This window comes from Somniosus microcephalus, chromosome 3, assembly GCF_052327205.1.
Source record: "Somniosus microcephalus isolate GS21.2 chromosome 3, FLI_Smic_1.0, whole genome shotgun sequence".
Classification (NCBI taxonomy): Eukaryota; Metazoa; Chordata; class Chondrichthyes; order Squaliformes; family Somniosidae; genus Somniosus; species Somniosus microcephalus.
In genome coordinates, this window is record NC_140989.1 from 172,757,130 (window position 1) to 172,773,319 (window position 16,190).

General features: G+C 47.9%; 1 protein-coding gene across 1 annotated transcript in view; it reads right to left on the bottom strand.

Moving 5' to 3' along the window:
* The window catches only part of arhgef33 (Rho guanine nucleotide exchange factor (GEF) 33), a 108,888-nt gene that overhangs the window by 18,333 nt on the left and 74,365 nt on the right, over positions 1 to 16,190 (bottom strand). The window contains exons 4-6 of the mRNA XM_085977950.1: positions 15,702 to 15,809; positions 14,687 to 14,773; positions 11,489 to 11,637 (exon numbers count right to left, since the gene is read on the bottom strand). Coding sequence (XP_085834076.1) covers positions 11,489 to 11,637; positions 14,687 to 14,773; positions 15,702 to 15,809 — 344 coding nt within the window. The remainder of the gene's footprint in view (positions 1 to 11,488; positions 11,638 to 14,686; positions 14,774 to 15,701; positions 15,810 to 16,190) is intronic.

Sequence of the window (16,190 nt, forward strand, 5' to 3'; positions counted from 1 at the left end):
ATGTCTGGGCAGGGGTAGGCGAATGGGAAGCGGGAGTACTCATCCACAATGTTGAGAAAGTACACATTGCGGTCGGTGGAGGGGAGTGGTCCCTTGAAATCTAAGCTCAGGCGCTCGAATGGCCGTGTAGCTTTGATCAGGTGGGCTTGGTCGGGCCTGAAAAAACAGGGCTTGCATTCCGCACAGGTGCGGCAGTCCCTGGTCATAGACCGGACCTCCTCGATGGAATAGGGCAGGTTACGGGATTTTATAAAGTGGAATAGCCGGGTGACCCCCGGGTGGCAGAGGCCATTGTGGAGGCCCTGTAGCCTGTCCCCCTGGATGCTGGCACACATCCCTCGTGATAGGGCGTCGGGGGATTCGTTGAGGGCCCCCGGCCTATATATTATGTTGTACTCAAACGTGGAGAGTTCGATCCGCCACCTGAGAATTTTGTCGTTCTTGATCTTCCCCCCCTGTTTGTTGTTAAACATGAAGGCTACCGACCGCTGGTCGGTAAGCAGGGTGAAGCGTTTGCCGGCTAGGTAGTGCCTCCAGTGCCGCACTGCCTCCACTATGGCCTGGGCCTCCTTCTCTATCGAGGAGTGCCTGATCTCGGGCCCTTGGAGGGTTCTTGAGAAAAAGGCTACGGGCCGCCCATCCTGGTTGAGGGTGGCTACTAAAGTGAAGTCGGATGCATCGCTTTCGACCTGGAAAGGGATGTTTTCGTCCACTGCCTGCAGCGCAGCCTTCTCAATGTCGTGTTTAATGCTGTTGAAGGTGGCGTGGGCCTCGGCCGTGAGCGGGAAGGACATTGATTTCAGGAGGGGACGGGCCTTGTCGGAATAATTGGGGACCCATTGGGCGTAATAGGAGAAAAACCCCAGGCACCTTTTCAGGGCCTTGGGAGTGTTTGGTAGGGGTAGCTCCCGTAGAGGGCGTAATTGGTCGGGGTCCAGGCCGATTTCCTCGTTTTCCACCACGCAGCCCAGGATACAGAGGCGCGTAGTGCTAAAGACACACTTATCCTCGTTGTAGGTGAGATTGAGTCTGAGGGCGGTTTTCAGAAATCTCGCGAGTTTCGAGTCGTGGTCTTGCTGGTCATGGCCGCAGATGGTGACGTTGACTAGGTATGGATAGGTGGCTGTTAACTGGTTCTCATCGACCATGCGGTCCATCTCCCGCTGGAAGACCGAGACCCCGTTCGTTACCCCAAAGGGGACTCTGAGGAAGTGGTAGAGGCGTCCGTTCACCTCGAAGGCGGTGTATGGACGGTCCTCCGGCCTAATGGGGAGCTGGTGGTATGCCGATTTTAGGTCGATGGTGGAAAACACCCAGTATTGCGCGATTTGGTTAACCATATCCGCTATGCGGGGCAGAGGGTAGGCGTCTAGCTGGGTGTATAGATTAACCGTCTGGCTATAATCTATCACCATCCGCTTCTTTTCGCTACCCTTAATTACTACTACCTGGGCGCGCCACGGGCTGGTACTGCATTCAATGATACCCTCCCGCTTGAGTCTTTCTACTTCCGACGCAATGAACCGTCTGTCCTCCCAGCTGTACCGCCTACTCTTGGTCACTATGGGTCGACAGTTGGGTGCGAGGTTGGCGAACAGAGAGGGCGGCTTGACCTTCAGGGTAGCCAGACCGCACACTGTGAGGGGCGGCTGGGACCCACCATAGGTAAGCGTGATACTTTGGTGGTGGCACTGGAAGTCCAGACCCAAGATCACGCTCACACAGAGATCTGGCATTATCAATAGTTTAAAATCTCTGTAATCAGTGCCTTTTACCGACAACATAACCGCGCAGAAACCTGTAATTTTTGAGGTATGGGTCTGATCAGCCATGGCGATTTTGCCCTGTGTAGGGACTATCGTTAGTGAAAGTCGTTTTACCAGGCTAGGATGAATAAAGCTTTCGGTGCTCCCGCAGTCAATCAAGCATTTAACCTTGTTCCCGTTTACATCTATGTCCATCATCAATCTAGACAACGGATGCAGCCTGGATTGATCCACCGTGATCGAGGCCACCAGTGGGTCCTGGAGGTCCATGTAGTCGGGACAAGATGGTGGACTCCATGAGGGTGGACAAGATGGCGTCCAAGATGGCCGCCCCCCACGGCGCGCACGCGGCGGTGGCGGAGTTGGAGGCGGGGTTCCCTCTGCAGACTTTGCTGAAATGTCCTTTCTTCCCGCATTTAAAACAGGTGGTGCCCTTCGCTGGGCACAGATGTCTGGAGTGTTTGTCCTGGCCGCAGAAGTAGCATTTCGGGTCCCGATGCATCGCGGCAGTAGTGGGGCTCCTGGGTGGAGGCTGGGGCTCCGATGGTGCTGGGCTGGCCTGAGACCTGGGAGGTGAAGATGGCTTCCAAGGTGGCGGCCCCCACGGCGCGCACGAGGCGGAGTGGGCCGCGTGGCCTGAGGAACAGGATTCAGAGTTCCTCTGGGCCATATCCAGCGATCGCGCTATGCCCATAGCCTGTTTTAAGACCAGTCCCTCCTTTTCAAACAGTTTCTGCCGAATGTAATTTGAACTGAGGCCCGCAATAAAGGAGTCTCGGATCAGCTCCTCCGCGTACACGATGGCAGACATGGCCTTACAGTTACAGTCTCTGCCCAGTACTTTTAGGCTTAGCATGAAGTCCTCTAGTGACTCACCATGCCGCTGCGTGCGAGTAGTCAGAAGATGCCTGGCGTACACCTCGTTTATTGGCCGCACGTAGTGGGCCTTCAGAATGGTGCAGGCATCCCCGTAGCTGGTGGCATCTCGGATGAGAGGGGAGACCCGATGACTCACCCAGTTTCGCAGGATTCCCAGTTTCACGTCTTCGGTGGTGGTCGCGGCTGCTATGGCGGTGGCTGAGCTTTCGATGAAAAATTCAAAGCATTGGAACCAGTGTCCGAACTGTGTGGTTGCGTCTGAGGCATAGGGGTCCAGATCCAAGCGCTCTGGTTTCAGGAGTCGATCCATCTTGGTGTTTTAGTGATTAAAATTGATGTGCCATCAATAACTCAAAGACAAGGAATTAAAGGATTCAACTGAAGGCTTTTAATCACTAAGAACATTGCATGTCTTTCCACATCGGATTCGTCTGGCAGAAATGACTCATACAGCTCTTGAGACCTTTATATGACAAAAGACAGGGGCGGAGCCAATACACACAATAGGAAAAAGGGGGCGGTACATGTGGTGTATGTAACCTGTTCCACCTTAAGAGAACTTAAGCCTGTTCCACCTTAAGAGATGTACTACTTGCTCTGGCTGCTGTATACGTAATACCGGTGGTGACCACCGGTATATAAGTACTGTGTAGTGATATTGCTGTTAGTATAGCCCTGACCTCCAACTAGTAAAGACCTGTTGAAACGTTACTCTTGTAGTCTGTGTCAGTAATTAATCTTAAATACAACTAGAACACACAGACTTAACAGTGGCGACGAGTCCGATTCTTACCCTGCGGCAGTTTATATCCACGGCGGCTTCGTCCACAGAACGGGCGTCGAAGAGAGGCATCCACCCTCATCACCCTGCTGGAAGACACGTCGCGCGGCAGGCATCGAGAACCCGGAGTGCAGAAGATATCCTGAACTCGAAGGCTCCATCAGCGGCAGTCAGCTATCTTCCTTCTACCTCGGTGGTGGGTAAGCCGGTCAGCGACGCGAGCAGAAAGTCGGCCGCGTTGGCTGTACAGACGGGGAGGGAAGACGGAGGAATAAGGGCGGTGAGGTCGATCGCGACCGGAGATAAGGGCCGGGCCGCATTCGGGCCAAAAGGCGCAGCGCGGGGACATCAATCGCAGCTGGTGATAAGGGCCGGGCCGCTTTCGGGCCAAAAAGGCGCAGCGTCTGGGGCGACTGAAGGCGCGAGAGCCGCGGTGAAGGCGAACGCAGCCGGTGCTAATAACCGGGCTGCAAGAAGGGCTGCGAGGCGCGACATCGGGGAAGAGCGAATGCCCGAGGGAGCCGCGGTGAAGCGGAGACAGCGTCGGGGGAGTTACTAACCGCTGGGAAAGGGGAGCAGCAGTGGCACGCCAAACGCCATTGCAGCCAGCGGGTGAAAAAGGCGAGCGCGGGAAAGACCGCCAAGCGCGGGAAACCACCATTTTGTAGGCGGAGGACGAAGACAAGAGTGGGAAGCCGCCATCTTGGAAAAAGGGAAATCACTAAAAAAAATTGCAACGATGCCTAAACATGGGAACATTAATATCTTTGATAGCGACATCGAAGATTGGGCCACGTATGTAGAACGCATACAAAATTATTGTAAAGCAAATAAAATCCCAGATGATGAGAAAGCACTAACTTTATTAAACTTAATGGGTGCGAAGACATACAGGCAATTGAAACACCTTTTATCACCAGATGAACCGGCGGAGAAGACGTTCGAGGAGATTGTTACTGTCCTGAGAAATCATCTAAACCCCACGCCGCTGATGCTAGCGGAACGATTTAAATTTTACATCAGAAAGCAGCTGAAAGATGAAAGCAATGCTGAATATTTAATGGAATTGCGTAAGCTAGCAAAGTACTGTCAGTTTGGAACGGGACTAACAGATCCGCTAAGAGATAAATTTGTGTGTGGATTATTAAAAGAAGATACACAAAAGCGACTGCTCGAGGAGAATGAGCTGACGCTTGAGAAAGCGGTCACTATGGCAGCAGCACACGAAGCCGCAGCGAGAGGCACGGCAGTAATGCAGCTACGGTCACTGGAACTCAGTACAAATCAATTGGTTTTGAGTACTGTAAAATGTTATCGTTGTGGAAAGACAACGCACGATCAGAACCAGTGTTGGTTTAAAAACCAAGAATGCAGAACGTGTGGCAGGCTTGGCCACATAGCTAAAGTATGCCGGTCAGGAAAGAAGACCAGCAACAAAAAGTCACCGCAAGGAAAATACATAAAGGTACACAAGGTGACAAAGAACAGTTCGACCGAACAGAAGTCAGATTCAGACGCTAGCAGTAATGAACTGGGTAGCTTAAGAGTACACAACGTTGGTAAGGATGCAGATCTCCAGACAATTTGGGTCACTCTTCAGATAGCAGGAGTCCAAGTAAAGATGGAATTGGACACTGGATCGGCATTGACGGTCATGAATAAGAAAGACTACAAAAGGTTATTCCAACATATTCCCCTACGGGATACGGAGATTATATTGAAAACATACATGGGGCAAAGAGTGTACCCCATCGGAAAGATAGAGGTAAAAGTGGTCCACAAGGGCAAAGAAAGCCAAGTAATGGACTTATATGTGCTACCTGAAGGAGGTCCACCACTACTGGGACGGGAGTGGATTAGGAAAATGAATATGGACTGGCACTCCTTAAAGGCACTAACGGTAGATTCCGGGGAAACAGATGTCAAACCTAAACGATTGTCCAGAATATTGGATGATGCTAAAGAGGTGTTCCAGCAGGGACTGGGAACACTGAGAGGAATTACGGCAAACATCAAGATTGATGAACATGCACACCCAAAATTTTTCAAAGCCAGACCGTTACCCTATGCAATACGACCTGCTGTAGAAGCGGAACTGGAAGCGCTAGAACGTTCAGGTGTACTGTCTAAGGTAGATTGGAGTGAGTGGGCTACGCCCATTGTTCCCGTTATGAAACGTCCTTCGAGCAACAAGCCAGGAGAACCAGGGAAGGTTCGCATCTGTGGAGACTTCAAGATCACCGTTAATCCGATGCTTCACACGGTGCAGTATCCGCTTCCGTGGATTGAGGATATTTTTGCTTCGTTGTCTGGCGGGAAACACTTCACCAAGATAGACCTGGCGCAGGCGTACTTGCAGATGGAGGTTGAAGAAGAGTCACGCCAGCACCTCACGATCAACACGCATAGAGGTTTGTACCGGTATAATAGGCTGGTTTTTGGAGTGGCATCGGCTCCAGCAATTTGGCAGAGGGCCATGGAGCAGGTATTACAGGGAATTCCAGGCACACAATGTTACCTGGACGATATTCTGATTACAGAAGATGGTGATGAAGAACACCTCGCAAACTTGGAACTGGTGCTCAACAGACTGAAAGGGTATGGACTTCGAGTTAATCGGCAGAAATGTGAGTTCTTTCAGAAGCAGATCTCGTACTGTGGTCATGTCATTGACTGGGAGGGGCTTCATAAGTCTCCTGACAAGATAGAGGCAGTTGTAAAGGCTCCCACTCCGGATAATGTCTCTCAGTTGAGGTCGTTTCTAGGATTGATTAACTATTACCATAAGTTTCTACCGAATCTATCCACGGTACTGCACCCGCTGAACGCTCTTTTGCAGAAGGGGGTACCATGGGAATGGAGCGAAAACTGTAAGAAGGCATTTCGCAAAAGCAAAGAATTGATCACCTCAGAGGAAGTGTTGGCTCACTTCAACCCGACACTGCCTATTCGGTTGGCTTGTGATGCTTCTCCATATGGTATTGGGGCAGTACTCTCACACAAGTTGCCAAATGGCACGGAAAGGCCAGTCGCGTTTGCATCCAGATCATTGACCTCCGCTGAGCGCAACTATGCGCAGATCGATAGGGAGGCTCTCAGCCTTGTATGGGGAGTGAAGAAGTTTAATCATTACCTGCAGGGCCAAAAATTCACACTTCTGTCAGACCATCAGCCGTTGGTATCCATTTTTAACCCTGAGAAGGGTGTTTCGGTGATGACAGCACAGAGACTCCAGAGATGGTCCCTTTTCCTAGGGGCACATCAATATCAAATAGAATTCAAAGGTACAAAGCAGCATGGCAATGCTGATGGGCTGTCGCGCCTGCCACTACCTGAAGAAGAAGAGACGACGAAAGTTGACCCTGTTGAGTTATTTCATTCGACCATCATCGAGTGTTTACCAGTCACCAATGCAAGTATTGAAAGAGAAACCAGGAACGACCCGACACTGTCCCGAGTCTACGAGGTGACAGTGAAGGGATGGCCAACACATGGTGATCCTCTGTTACTGGCATTCTCGGCAAGGCGAGACCAGCTGTCCGTCTGCCATGGTACTTTGATGTACGGGACAAGAGTGATTATTCCTCCCAAGTTAAGGGAAAGAGTTCTAAAGGAACTGCATGAAGGTCATCTGGGGGGAGTTAAGATGAAAAGTCTTGCTAGGGCTTATGTATGGTGGCCGGGTATTGACCAACAGATAGAGGAGTTGACGAAAAGCTGCGCTGGGTGCCAAAAAGTGCAAAATGCACCTCTGATCGCACCGCTACACCCATGGGAATGGCCTTCAGCCCCATGGCAACGCGTACATATTGACTTTGCTGGTCCATTCATGGACTCCATGTTCCTAATTGCGGTGGACGCACATTCCAAATGGCCAGAAGTGATCAAGATGAATACCACTACTTCAGAAAAGACAATTGCGGTGTTAAGAACAATATTCGCAAGGAACGGATTGCCAGAACAGATCTGTTCGGACAACGGACCACAGTTCGTGTCGGAAGAATTCCAAAAATTCTTAAAGAAGAATGGGGTGAAACATTATACCTCTGCCCCATATCATCCGGCGACAAACGGGTTGGCCGAGAGATTTGTCCAAACATTCAAAAAGGCAATAAAGGCCATGAACGATGATCAGATTCCGCTACAACACAAGGTGGACAATTTCCTAATGGCATATCGAAACGCCGCTCATGCAGTAACTAACCAAAGTCCTGCCATGATGTTTTATAACAGGAGGTTGCGGTCCAGGTTGGACTTGTTAAAACCAAATGTGCGGAGGGAAGTGGAAAACAAACAGTTCCGGCATATTAATAACAAGACCACTCGAAGTTTCGACGTAGGACAACCAGTGTTGGCAAGGGACTATGGAAACGAAAAATGGCAGTCCAGAACAATTCGGGCCAGACAAGGACCTCTGATGTACACAGTAGATATTGGTAACAATGTGATAAGGCGTCATGCGGATCAACTGGTAGAATCGAGAGCAAGGGTCGAACCCATGGTTGCGACAGAGACAACTGTGGAAGACGTTAATGAACCTGAATGTGATGAAATATTTCCATTCATCACTGCCTGTGACTGAGATCGGTTTCAGTGTCATTTCCCTTCCCCCAGACCTCATTGTATTGTGTACTGGAATGTGCTGTATTGTATACTGGAATGTGCTAGAATGTGCTGTGTGTAGGGCTCCGCCCATACCTGGCCCCTTTTGTAAGCTAGTTCAGTCTGGCCTCCGTCTCCAGAAGGACGACATCTCTCTCGCTTACATGTTACGTTCTAAGTTAATAAAAGCCTTGTTTTGTTCTGCTAACTTCGAGTCTCGGAATTATTGAGGCACATCACTGAAGCATCTACCTCAGCAGGGAATGTACCTGATGATGACGTCCAATACATAGGAAACCAACTAGAGGAGTCACCTCAGCAACAAGAATCAGAGACCACTGAAAGGCGTTATCCAACCCGAATCAGAAGGCCTCCTGAGAGACTGAACCTTTGAACTGTTTATACCTGAAGTTATATATGTATATATGTTATTATGTTATGTTAAATGGGGATATGACTGTTAAGCTAAAAAGGGAGGATTGTGGTGTATGTAACCTGTTCCACCTTAAGAGAACTTAAGCCTGTTCCACCTTAAGAGATGTACTACTTGCTCTGGCTGCTGTATACATAATACCGGTGGTGACCACCGGTATATAAGTACTGTGTAGTGATATTGCTGTTAGTATAGCCCTGACCTCCAACTAGTAAAGACCTGTTGAAACGTTATTCTTGTAGTCTGTGACAGTAATTAATCTTAAATACAACTAGAACACACAGACTTAACAGTACACACAATACAATGCAGGTAAAACACACGGGCTGATGAAGGCATATATTTCATCACAGGTCCGATGCCCTTTTCAGACAACAGGATTCCCATGAAAATCAATCGGTCCATGTTGAATTGGCACTCCTCTGAGTTTAGTGTCAGTCCACTTTCCATTAGTTTGGTCATGACAGCGTGCAGGCGTCTGTCATACGTTTCCTGGTCGTGTGCATGCACGATAATGTCGTCTGAGATGTTTTCAACACCCTCTACTCCAGCTAAGGCATTAGCTATCTCGTGCTGATATTGCTCACTAGCTGAAGATACACCGAATATCAGCCTCTTGTACCTGTATACTCCGTTATGTACTGCAAACGTTGTGATTTCTCGTGACTCGGGTCAGTTCTAGCTGGTGATAACCCCATTTCAGGACTAGCTTACTAAACACCGTCGAGCCGTTCATACCTTGGAGTATCTCATCAACGGTGGGGATTGGATATCATTCCCTCACTATTGCCTGGTTTGCTCATCTCATGTCTCGGCATAACCTTACATCCTTATCCGCTTTTGGTACAATAACCACAGGATTTACCCATGGGGTGGGACCAGTTACAGGTTCGATAATGTCCATGTCCCTCAATTGTTTTATTTTGGCCTCTACTGCCCCCCTTAAGTTGAATGGTATACGCCTGAATGGCTGGGCCACAGGCTTCACTTGTGGGTCGATATACAAACTGATCTGTTTTGTGTTCAGCCTTCCTACTCCCTGGAACACCTTTGGATACCGCTGTTCTAGTAGCTGTCTTACATCTACCACAGCTGAGACATCTGCGCCTATTTTTAAAACTCCCAGTTTCATGGCTGTCTCCCTTCCTAGCAACGGCTCTCCATGGCCTTTAACCACAATGAACTCCGCCTGCTCAGTTCTCTTACCTATTGTAATCCCACATGTGAATACACCTTTAACTGACAGTGGTCGGCTAGAAGCATAAGAGAATAACTTTCTGTCTTAGGGCCATGTGACTGACACTTAGTGTTCTGGCTTTAATTCTTCCCATGTATTCTCATCTATCACATTACTAGTTGCACCCGAATCAATTAACATTCTCAGGTTTATCAGGTTTACTCCCCCCATCACAAAAGGTAAGTCTCTTTGTCACGTTATTTCCAGTAACAGCCAATGCAAAGTCATTTTGTTCCTCTACATTGTTCACACTGTGTTTCTTTGTACCCTTTGTGCGGCATACTTTGGAGAAATGATCCTTTCCCTTGCACTTATGACACATTTGTCCGCGTGCTGGGCATTTCGGATCTCTGCCCATGTAGTCTGTGTGTCCACATCTGTAACATTTCCTTTCGTTCCTATCGCCATTTCCCCTTGGTTTCTCTGTCGCGCTTTTTGCATAATACCCTCTTTTCTGTGTAACACGACGAACAGTATCTGTCTCCGCCTTCTCTGTAGATGACATGGCTGACATCTGCTCCTCGACGTTTTCACAATGTGAGGCCACTTGTAACGTGCGGGCAAGCGTTAGACCATGCCCTTCCTCTAGCAATTTCCTCCGCACATAGGCTGATGTGCACCTACTCAGGATAGCGTCTCTAATTTGATTATCCACATCCCCCCCAAAAGCACAGTCTTTAGCAGCCTGCCGCAAGCGAGTAGCAAATTGTTGCACAGTCTCACCTGTCTTCTGGGACAACTTATGAAAAGTCTGTCTAGCAAATGCTGCATTGACCTGGGGCATGAAGTAGTGATTCAAAGCACTAACCGCTGCCGTGTAGTCTGCTGTCTCTCCTGCGTCTGGTAGAGTCGAAAAAATATCCTGGACATCTGGTACTGCTAGGTGTAGAAGTAGAGCTCTTCTCCTCTGCTTCATGGCAGCTGTAGAAGTACCATCGATAATGAGTCCTTTGCCGTCGGCATAAAGCTCAAAAGACGTTAACCACCTTGTCCATCTTGGACCCAACGTGGCTGGCTCGGCGAAGCAAGCAAAATTTTGAATGCCGGTCTTCTCCATCCCAGCTAACTAAAACTTGGGCAACTACCTTTTTAAAAAGATTCTGTCCGTTATCCTCATCGCCAATGTTGTATCTATGCTTTAATACGTTCAATCAAGCATGTAGATACGTCAAATTAAATCAGAGTCAGGCAGACAGGCTTCTAACTGTGATCTTTACTTTATTGGTAAAATGGCTGACTGCAGCTTTCCCGGGTAATTCCCATAATGCAATGCACATTACATTACCGTATTTACTGGTGTCAAACTCGCACATTACATTACCGTATTGACTGGTGTCAAACTCGCAATCAATACACGACAGCTCCCTCAGGAAGACAGAAGCAGTTAGTATTGATTCATTCAAATGCAAATTAGATAGATTTCTTTCAGAAAATAATATTTTGGGATACAGTATGAGTAATTTGAGACATGATGTGGTAAGTGTAGCAGGCTTGGGAGGAACAGGTGGCTTTGGACCCACAAAGCTCTCCACCACTGGGGTTTTCCTGGTGTTATGTCTGGGTCTGTTGTAGACTCATTGATCAAGATTGATTGCAATGAATAGTCAACAACTCCATTATCATTCTATCATGCGACTACCAGGAGGGTAGAAGGCGCAAGATGGACGGTGGGCTTTGAGCAATTCCTATGTTATTACGAAGACTCAGGTGAGTTTGAATTTTAGTCAAGGCTGGGATATTAAATTCATGTTCCGCCAGGTCTCTAAGATTCGCGTGCTAGAGTTACTCACCTTTTTAAGTCTTTTCTGTTCTGTTTTAGCAACTCTTCATTATACTGGAGCAGATGGCTATATCGAGAAAGAAAGATTTGGAAGCGGCGGGTGCATAATAGCAGCAGGTAATAATCAGGATGGTTCGGTTCCGTGTGCTTTAGTATATTCTACAATGCAAACAAAATAATTACAGGAGAAGCAATTCAAGACTTCATAATCGCTATAAAGATTGCTAAATCTGAAGGAAGATTTTCTCCAATCGCTACACATTGTAAATGAACCAGGAGATTGCCTCCCAACAGAATTTCCAGTGAAGTTGTAAACTTGTTCTTTTCGAACACTTACACGGTTCAGTTAGAAACTGCAACCCAAAGGAATCTTTCTGATGTGTTTACGATGGCACTAACACGTAGAAAAAAACCCTTTCGTTGATGTTATGTTTTGTGCTGCACACAAGTAGGTTACATTGTGCCAACCCAGTTGCATAGTTCTAGTAAGATCTTGGCTTTTACTGTTGATTAGAGAAGGCCGAGCATAGGCCAGGCCCATCCCCGTGGGGAGTGGGTGTGATCGCAGGCTGCTCTTGTGTACTGCCTGGTACCTAACTAAAGAGTTGAATTAGCAGGTGTCTGGGAGCCCGCCCACCTGCCTGCCTTCTGGGGAATAGTGCAGGGAGAATTAGAACAAAGAAACTCAGAACTTGTATTTATATAGCGTCTTTCACAACCTCAGGACAACCTAAAGTCCTTCTTCTTAGGCAGTCCCTCGGAACTGAGGATGACTTGCTTCCACATTAAAAATGAGTTTGCAGGTGACTGATGAGTCCAATGCGGGACCTACAGTCTCTGTCACAGGTGGGGCAGATGGTGGTTGAAGGGGCGGGTGGGTGGGGTGCTTGGGTTGACGTGCACTCCTTCCGCTGTTTGCACTTGGCTCCCGCTTGCTCCCGGCGAAGAGACTTGAGGTATTCGGCGCCTTCCCGGATGCTTCTCCTCCACTTTGTATGGTCTTGGGCCAGGTATTCCCAGGTATCGGTGGGGATGTTGCACTTTTTCAAGGAGGCTTTGAGGGTGTCCTTGAAGCGTTTCCTCTGCCCACCTGGGGCTCTCTTGCCGTGTCCGAGTAGAGCGCTTGTTTTGGGAGTCTCGTATCGGGCATGTGGACAATGTGACCCGTCCATCGGAGCTGATCGAGCATGGTCAAAGCTTTGATGCTGGGGATGTTGGCCTGAACAAGAACACTGACGCTGGTGCGCCTATCCTGCCAATGGATTTGCAGGATCTTGCGGAGGCAGCGTTGGTGGTACCTCTCCAGTGCTTTGAGGTGCCTGCTGTACATGGTCCATGTCGCTGAGGCATACAGGAGGGCGGGTATTACTACTGCTCTGTAGACCATGAGCTTGGTGCCGGGTTTGAGGTCCTGGTCTTCAAACACTCTCTTCCTCAGGCAACCAAAGGCTGCACTGGCAGACTGAAGGTGGTGTTGGACTTCGTCGTCGATGTCTGCCCTTGTTGACAGTAGGCTCCCGAGGTATGGAAAGTGGTCCACGTTGTCCAAGGCCTTGTCATGGATTTTGATAATCGGGGGGCAGTACTGTGTGGCGGGGGCAGGTTGGTAGAGGACCTTTGTCTTACAGATGTTTAGTGTAAGGCCCAAAGTGCTTTATTGCCAATTAAGTCATTTTTGAAGTGCAGCCACTATTGTAATGTGGAAAAAAAAAAGACAGGTGGGAAATAGACCCCACCAGCTATAGTGGGTGCACTGGTATTGACGTGATTTGCCCGCTATATGCAGTGGCCGGTGTAACCAAGAATTTTTCTTAGAGTTCTTTACAGACATGAGGCTCGCAGTCGGCCAAGGAGTTCTAGAGGCCACGGGGATGACTGACAGCGGTTGGGCTGCACCTCCCGACTGTCTCCCGCAATTGTTAGCAGTGTGAACAGCTGATCGAAGCTGCCCGAATTCTCCATCAGCTGTTCACACCGTTAAATGTCAACAACAACCGGGGGCAGTGGAGACTTCTGGCAGCTTCAGTCAGCTAATACGTCTAATGTGAGTTCAGGTCAACCTCTGCTACAATGTCTTGGTTCTGTTTATGCCTCTGTGGTTCTAACTTGTGCCTGTTTATGTTGCAAAGTGAGATGTGGAATGGAATCAGCCATAAAAGTAAAATCAGCGTTTAAAAATGAGGTAAGTGCCGAACTGCATGAAATAGCCGGCACGATTCATTTGTTTTAAGCGCCATCTTTGTAATTGATGCCTATGGTGATTGCAAATGGTTCGCACCATTTACCCAATATAGGTGGGGATGGAATAAGTGGCAGGAAATGTACATTAATAAATGGGGGAAATTCATTTTAAACAGCAGTTGCCAGCAGAATTGGATCTTGATTTCTCTGACCAGAAATCCAGATTTTCAATCCAGTCAGATTTTCACTGATGATTTTTGATGAGCCTGACCCAATGCCTCGTAAAGTCACTGCACTGATAAATAATAAACGTGTGAAGCAACGCCCGGTCACATTAATATCGGACTTCATTAGTAGCCGGTTGTTTTTGTGAGTGGACTTTCTGGTTATTGCCTAAGCTCTGGAATTCCCTCCCTAAACCTCTCCGACTCTTTGGGCAGGATTTTCATTGAGCCGTGGAGGCGGGATTGGAGGCATGTGGGGGGTTAAAATCTCGAAATCGGGGGGCACGAGCCCATCCCATCCCCAACCTGCCTCCATGCCAGTTTCAAAGGAGGCGGATACCCGAACTGTGCTGGGAGCCACCACCCCGAGGCTGGAAGGGGATTAGTGCCAATTAACTGCCTGTAACAGTTGTGACTTGGGCGGCCAGCACTGGTTGGTCGTATTCCTGGAGGTTTCATCACATGACCTCCCGCCACCACCAGCCCCGCCCCCACCCTCCCGCCATTGGTCATCTGACATGTCCACCCTCGGGGCGCACCGCCTTCCTGCACCAATCGGAAAGCGAGCAGACTCTTCATTACCCAACTGGATGACTCTTGATTGTCAGTCAAACAGCCATTGTTCCCACCTCCCATATTTTTATAACAGAGATTTAATAAAAAACTTTCTTTCTTGCCACAATTATTTTTCTCCCGTGTTGCTTCCCAGCAGTGTCCAGGAGATTAATCTTTAATTCCTGGAGGCCCCAGGACAATCCGGGAGGGTTGGCGACCCCAGTTGTGAGAACGGTAAGTGATCTTACCTGCAAAAGTAGAATGTATTCGGGGATATGATGAATAGGCTGAACGAGCAGCGTCAGCAGATCAGGCCTGGCCTCGGAAGGGTTTTCCTGTAGGATGAGATGATGATTGTCAAACTGAAACAATTAACATTCACAACCTCTGGGGCTCAGTAGATGGTAAGAGAAAGAAAACAGTTAAAGTGAAAAGAAAAGAGAATTAGACAACAGCTCATCACAGTGAAACATACAAGATACCATTTTTTTTAAAGTTAAATTTTAAAATCCCAAATCCCGTAAGATTAACATTGGTGATTCCTGATTGTTTCCTCTCCTTTCCTGAAGGCACTCTGTTTTGCTGGGGAATGGTTCCATAGGCCTTGACAGACCTCCTGTGCCTCTCCCAACTGGCCACTCTTCTTGTGTGAGCGCCGACAGTAACTCGTCAGCAGGCCGTTCAACCCGAGAGGCATCACAGACAAGCTTAACCTTTTCCTTGCCTGATGTCTACACAGGAGGAATCAAAAGACATTGATCTTGAATGGGAATCCTGTTCATTTCCCCCGACCCCCTCACTCACCTCGGGGTAGAAAGGCTAATTGCTATTTTAATTGTAATGATGTCCCAACTGAGATCAACTAACCCAACACAGACCAAACCTAGTACCTTCCTGGTCGGTATAGCTCAGTTCCACACCGGAAAGTTGCGTCCATTGAGCAATCAAGGGAGCACAAAAAAGCCTTCAAAATAAAGTCACCTGCGCTCCAAATCATTTGAAATCTGATAGAATAATGCCTTTAAAAATAAAACATTAATCCTTTCCTTTCAAATGAACTTGATAAAATTCTGAACAAGAGAAAATCTTTTAAAATATCAATATTTCAGTGACTGCCACACAATGTTTTCATACACTATCCAACCATGTAAGGTGTTAGGAATTACTATTAAAATTGGACTGATTTTTATCAAATTATTTGTGTGCATTAGCACTTGTACTGTATATTTTATATGATCTGATCTTCACAAAGGTATTTGTGACCTCATGTTGCCTTGTAAGTTTGAGAGAATCTCCACTGCAGATGTTAAGCATAGAAATGCACTCGGGAAGCTCCTTTAGGTAAATGATGTAATTGTCCAAAAACTTGTCCTATAAGGAAAAGAAATAAAATACATTTGCAGTTTACCACTGAAGAAATAAAATTGGTTAGCTGTTCAACAGGAGTTAATATCATAGAATGGATAGGCTGATGTTTTTATTAAAATGGACTTGCTCTCTTCATTCTTAAGATATCCCTGCACCAACCATCATAAACCGACCTGCTGACTTGTTATCTGCCATTTGTGGCTGGTAGCAAACCAGGGTTTGAATAATGGCAGTATGAAAAAAATCAGCTCATCTTAAAACTTTTCTGTCTGAACATTAGTAACAGTCTGGTTCTGGCAGCCTTCAGTCCCACCCTCTAACTGATCTGATTGGTTCTGGCAGCCTTCAGTCCCACCCTCTAACTGATCTGATTGGTTCTGACAG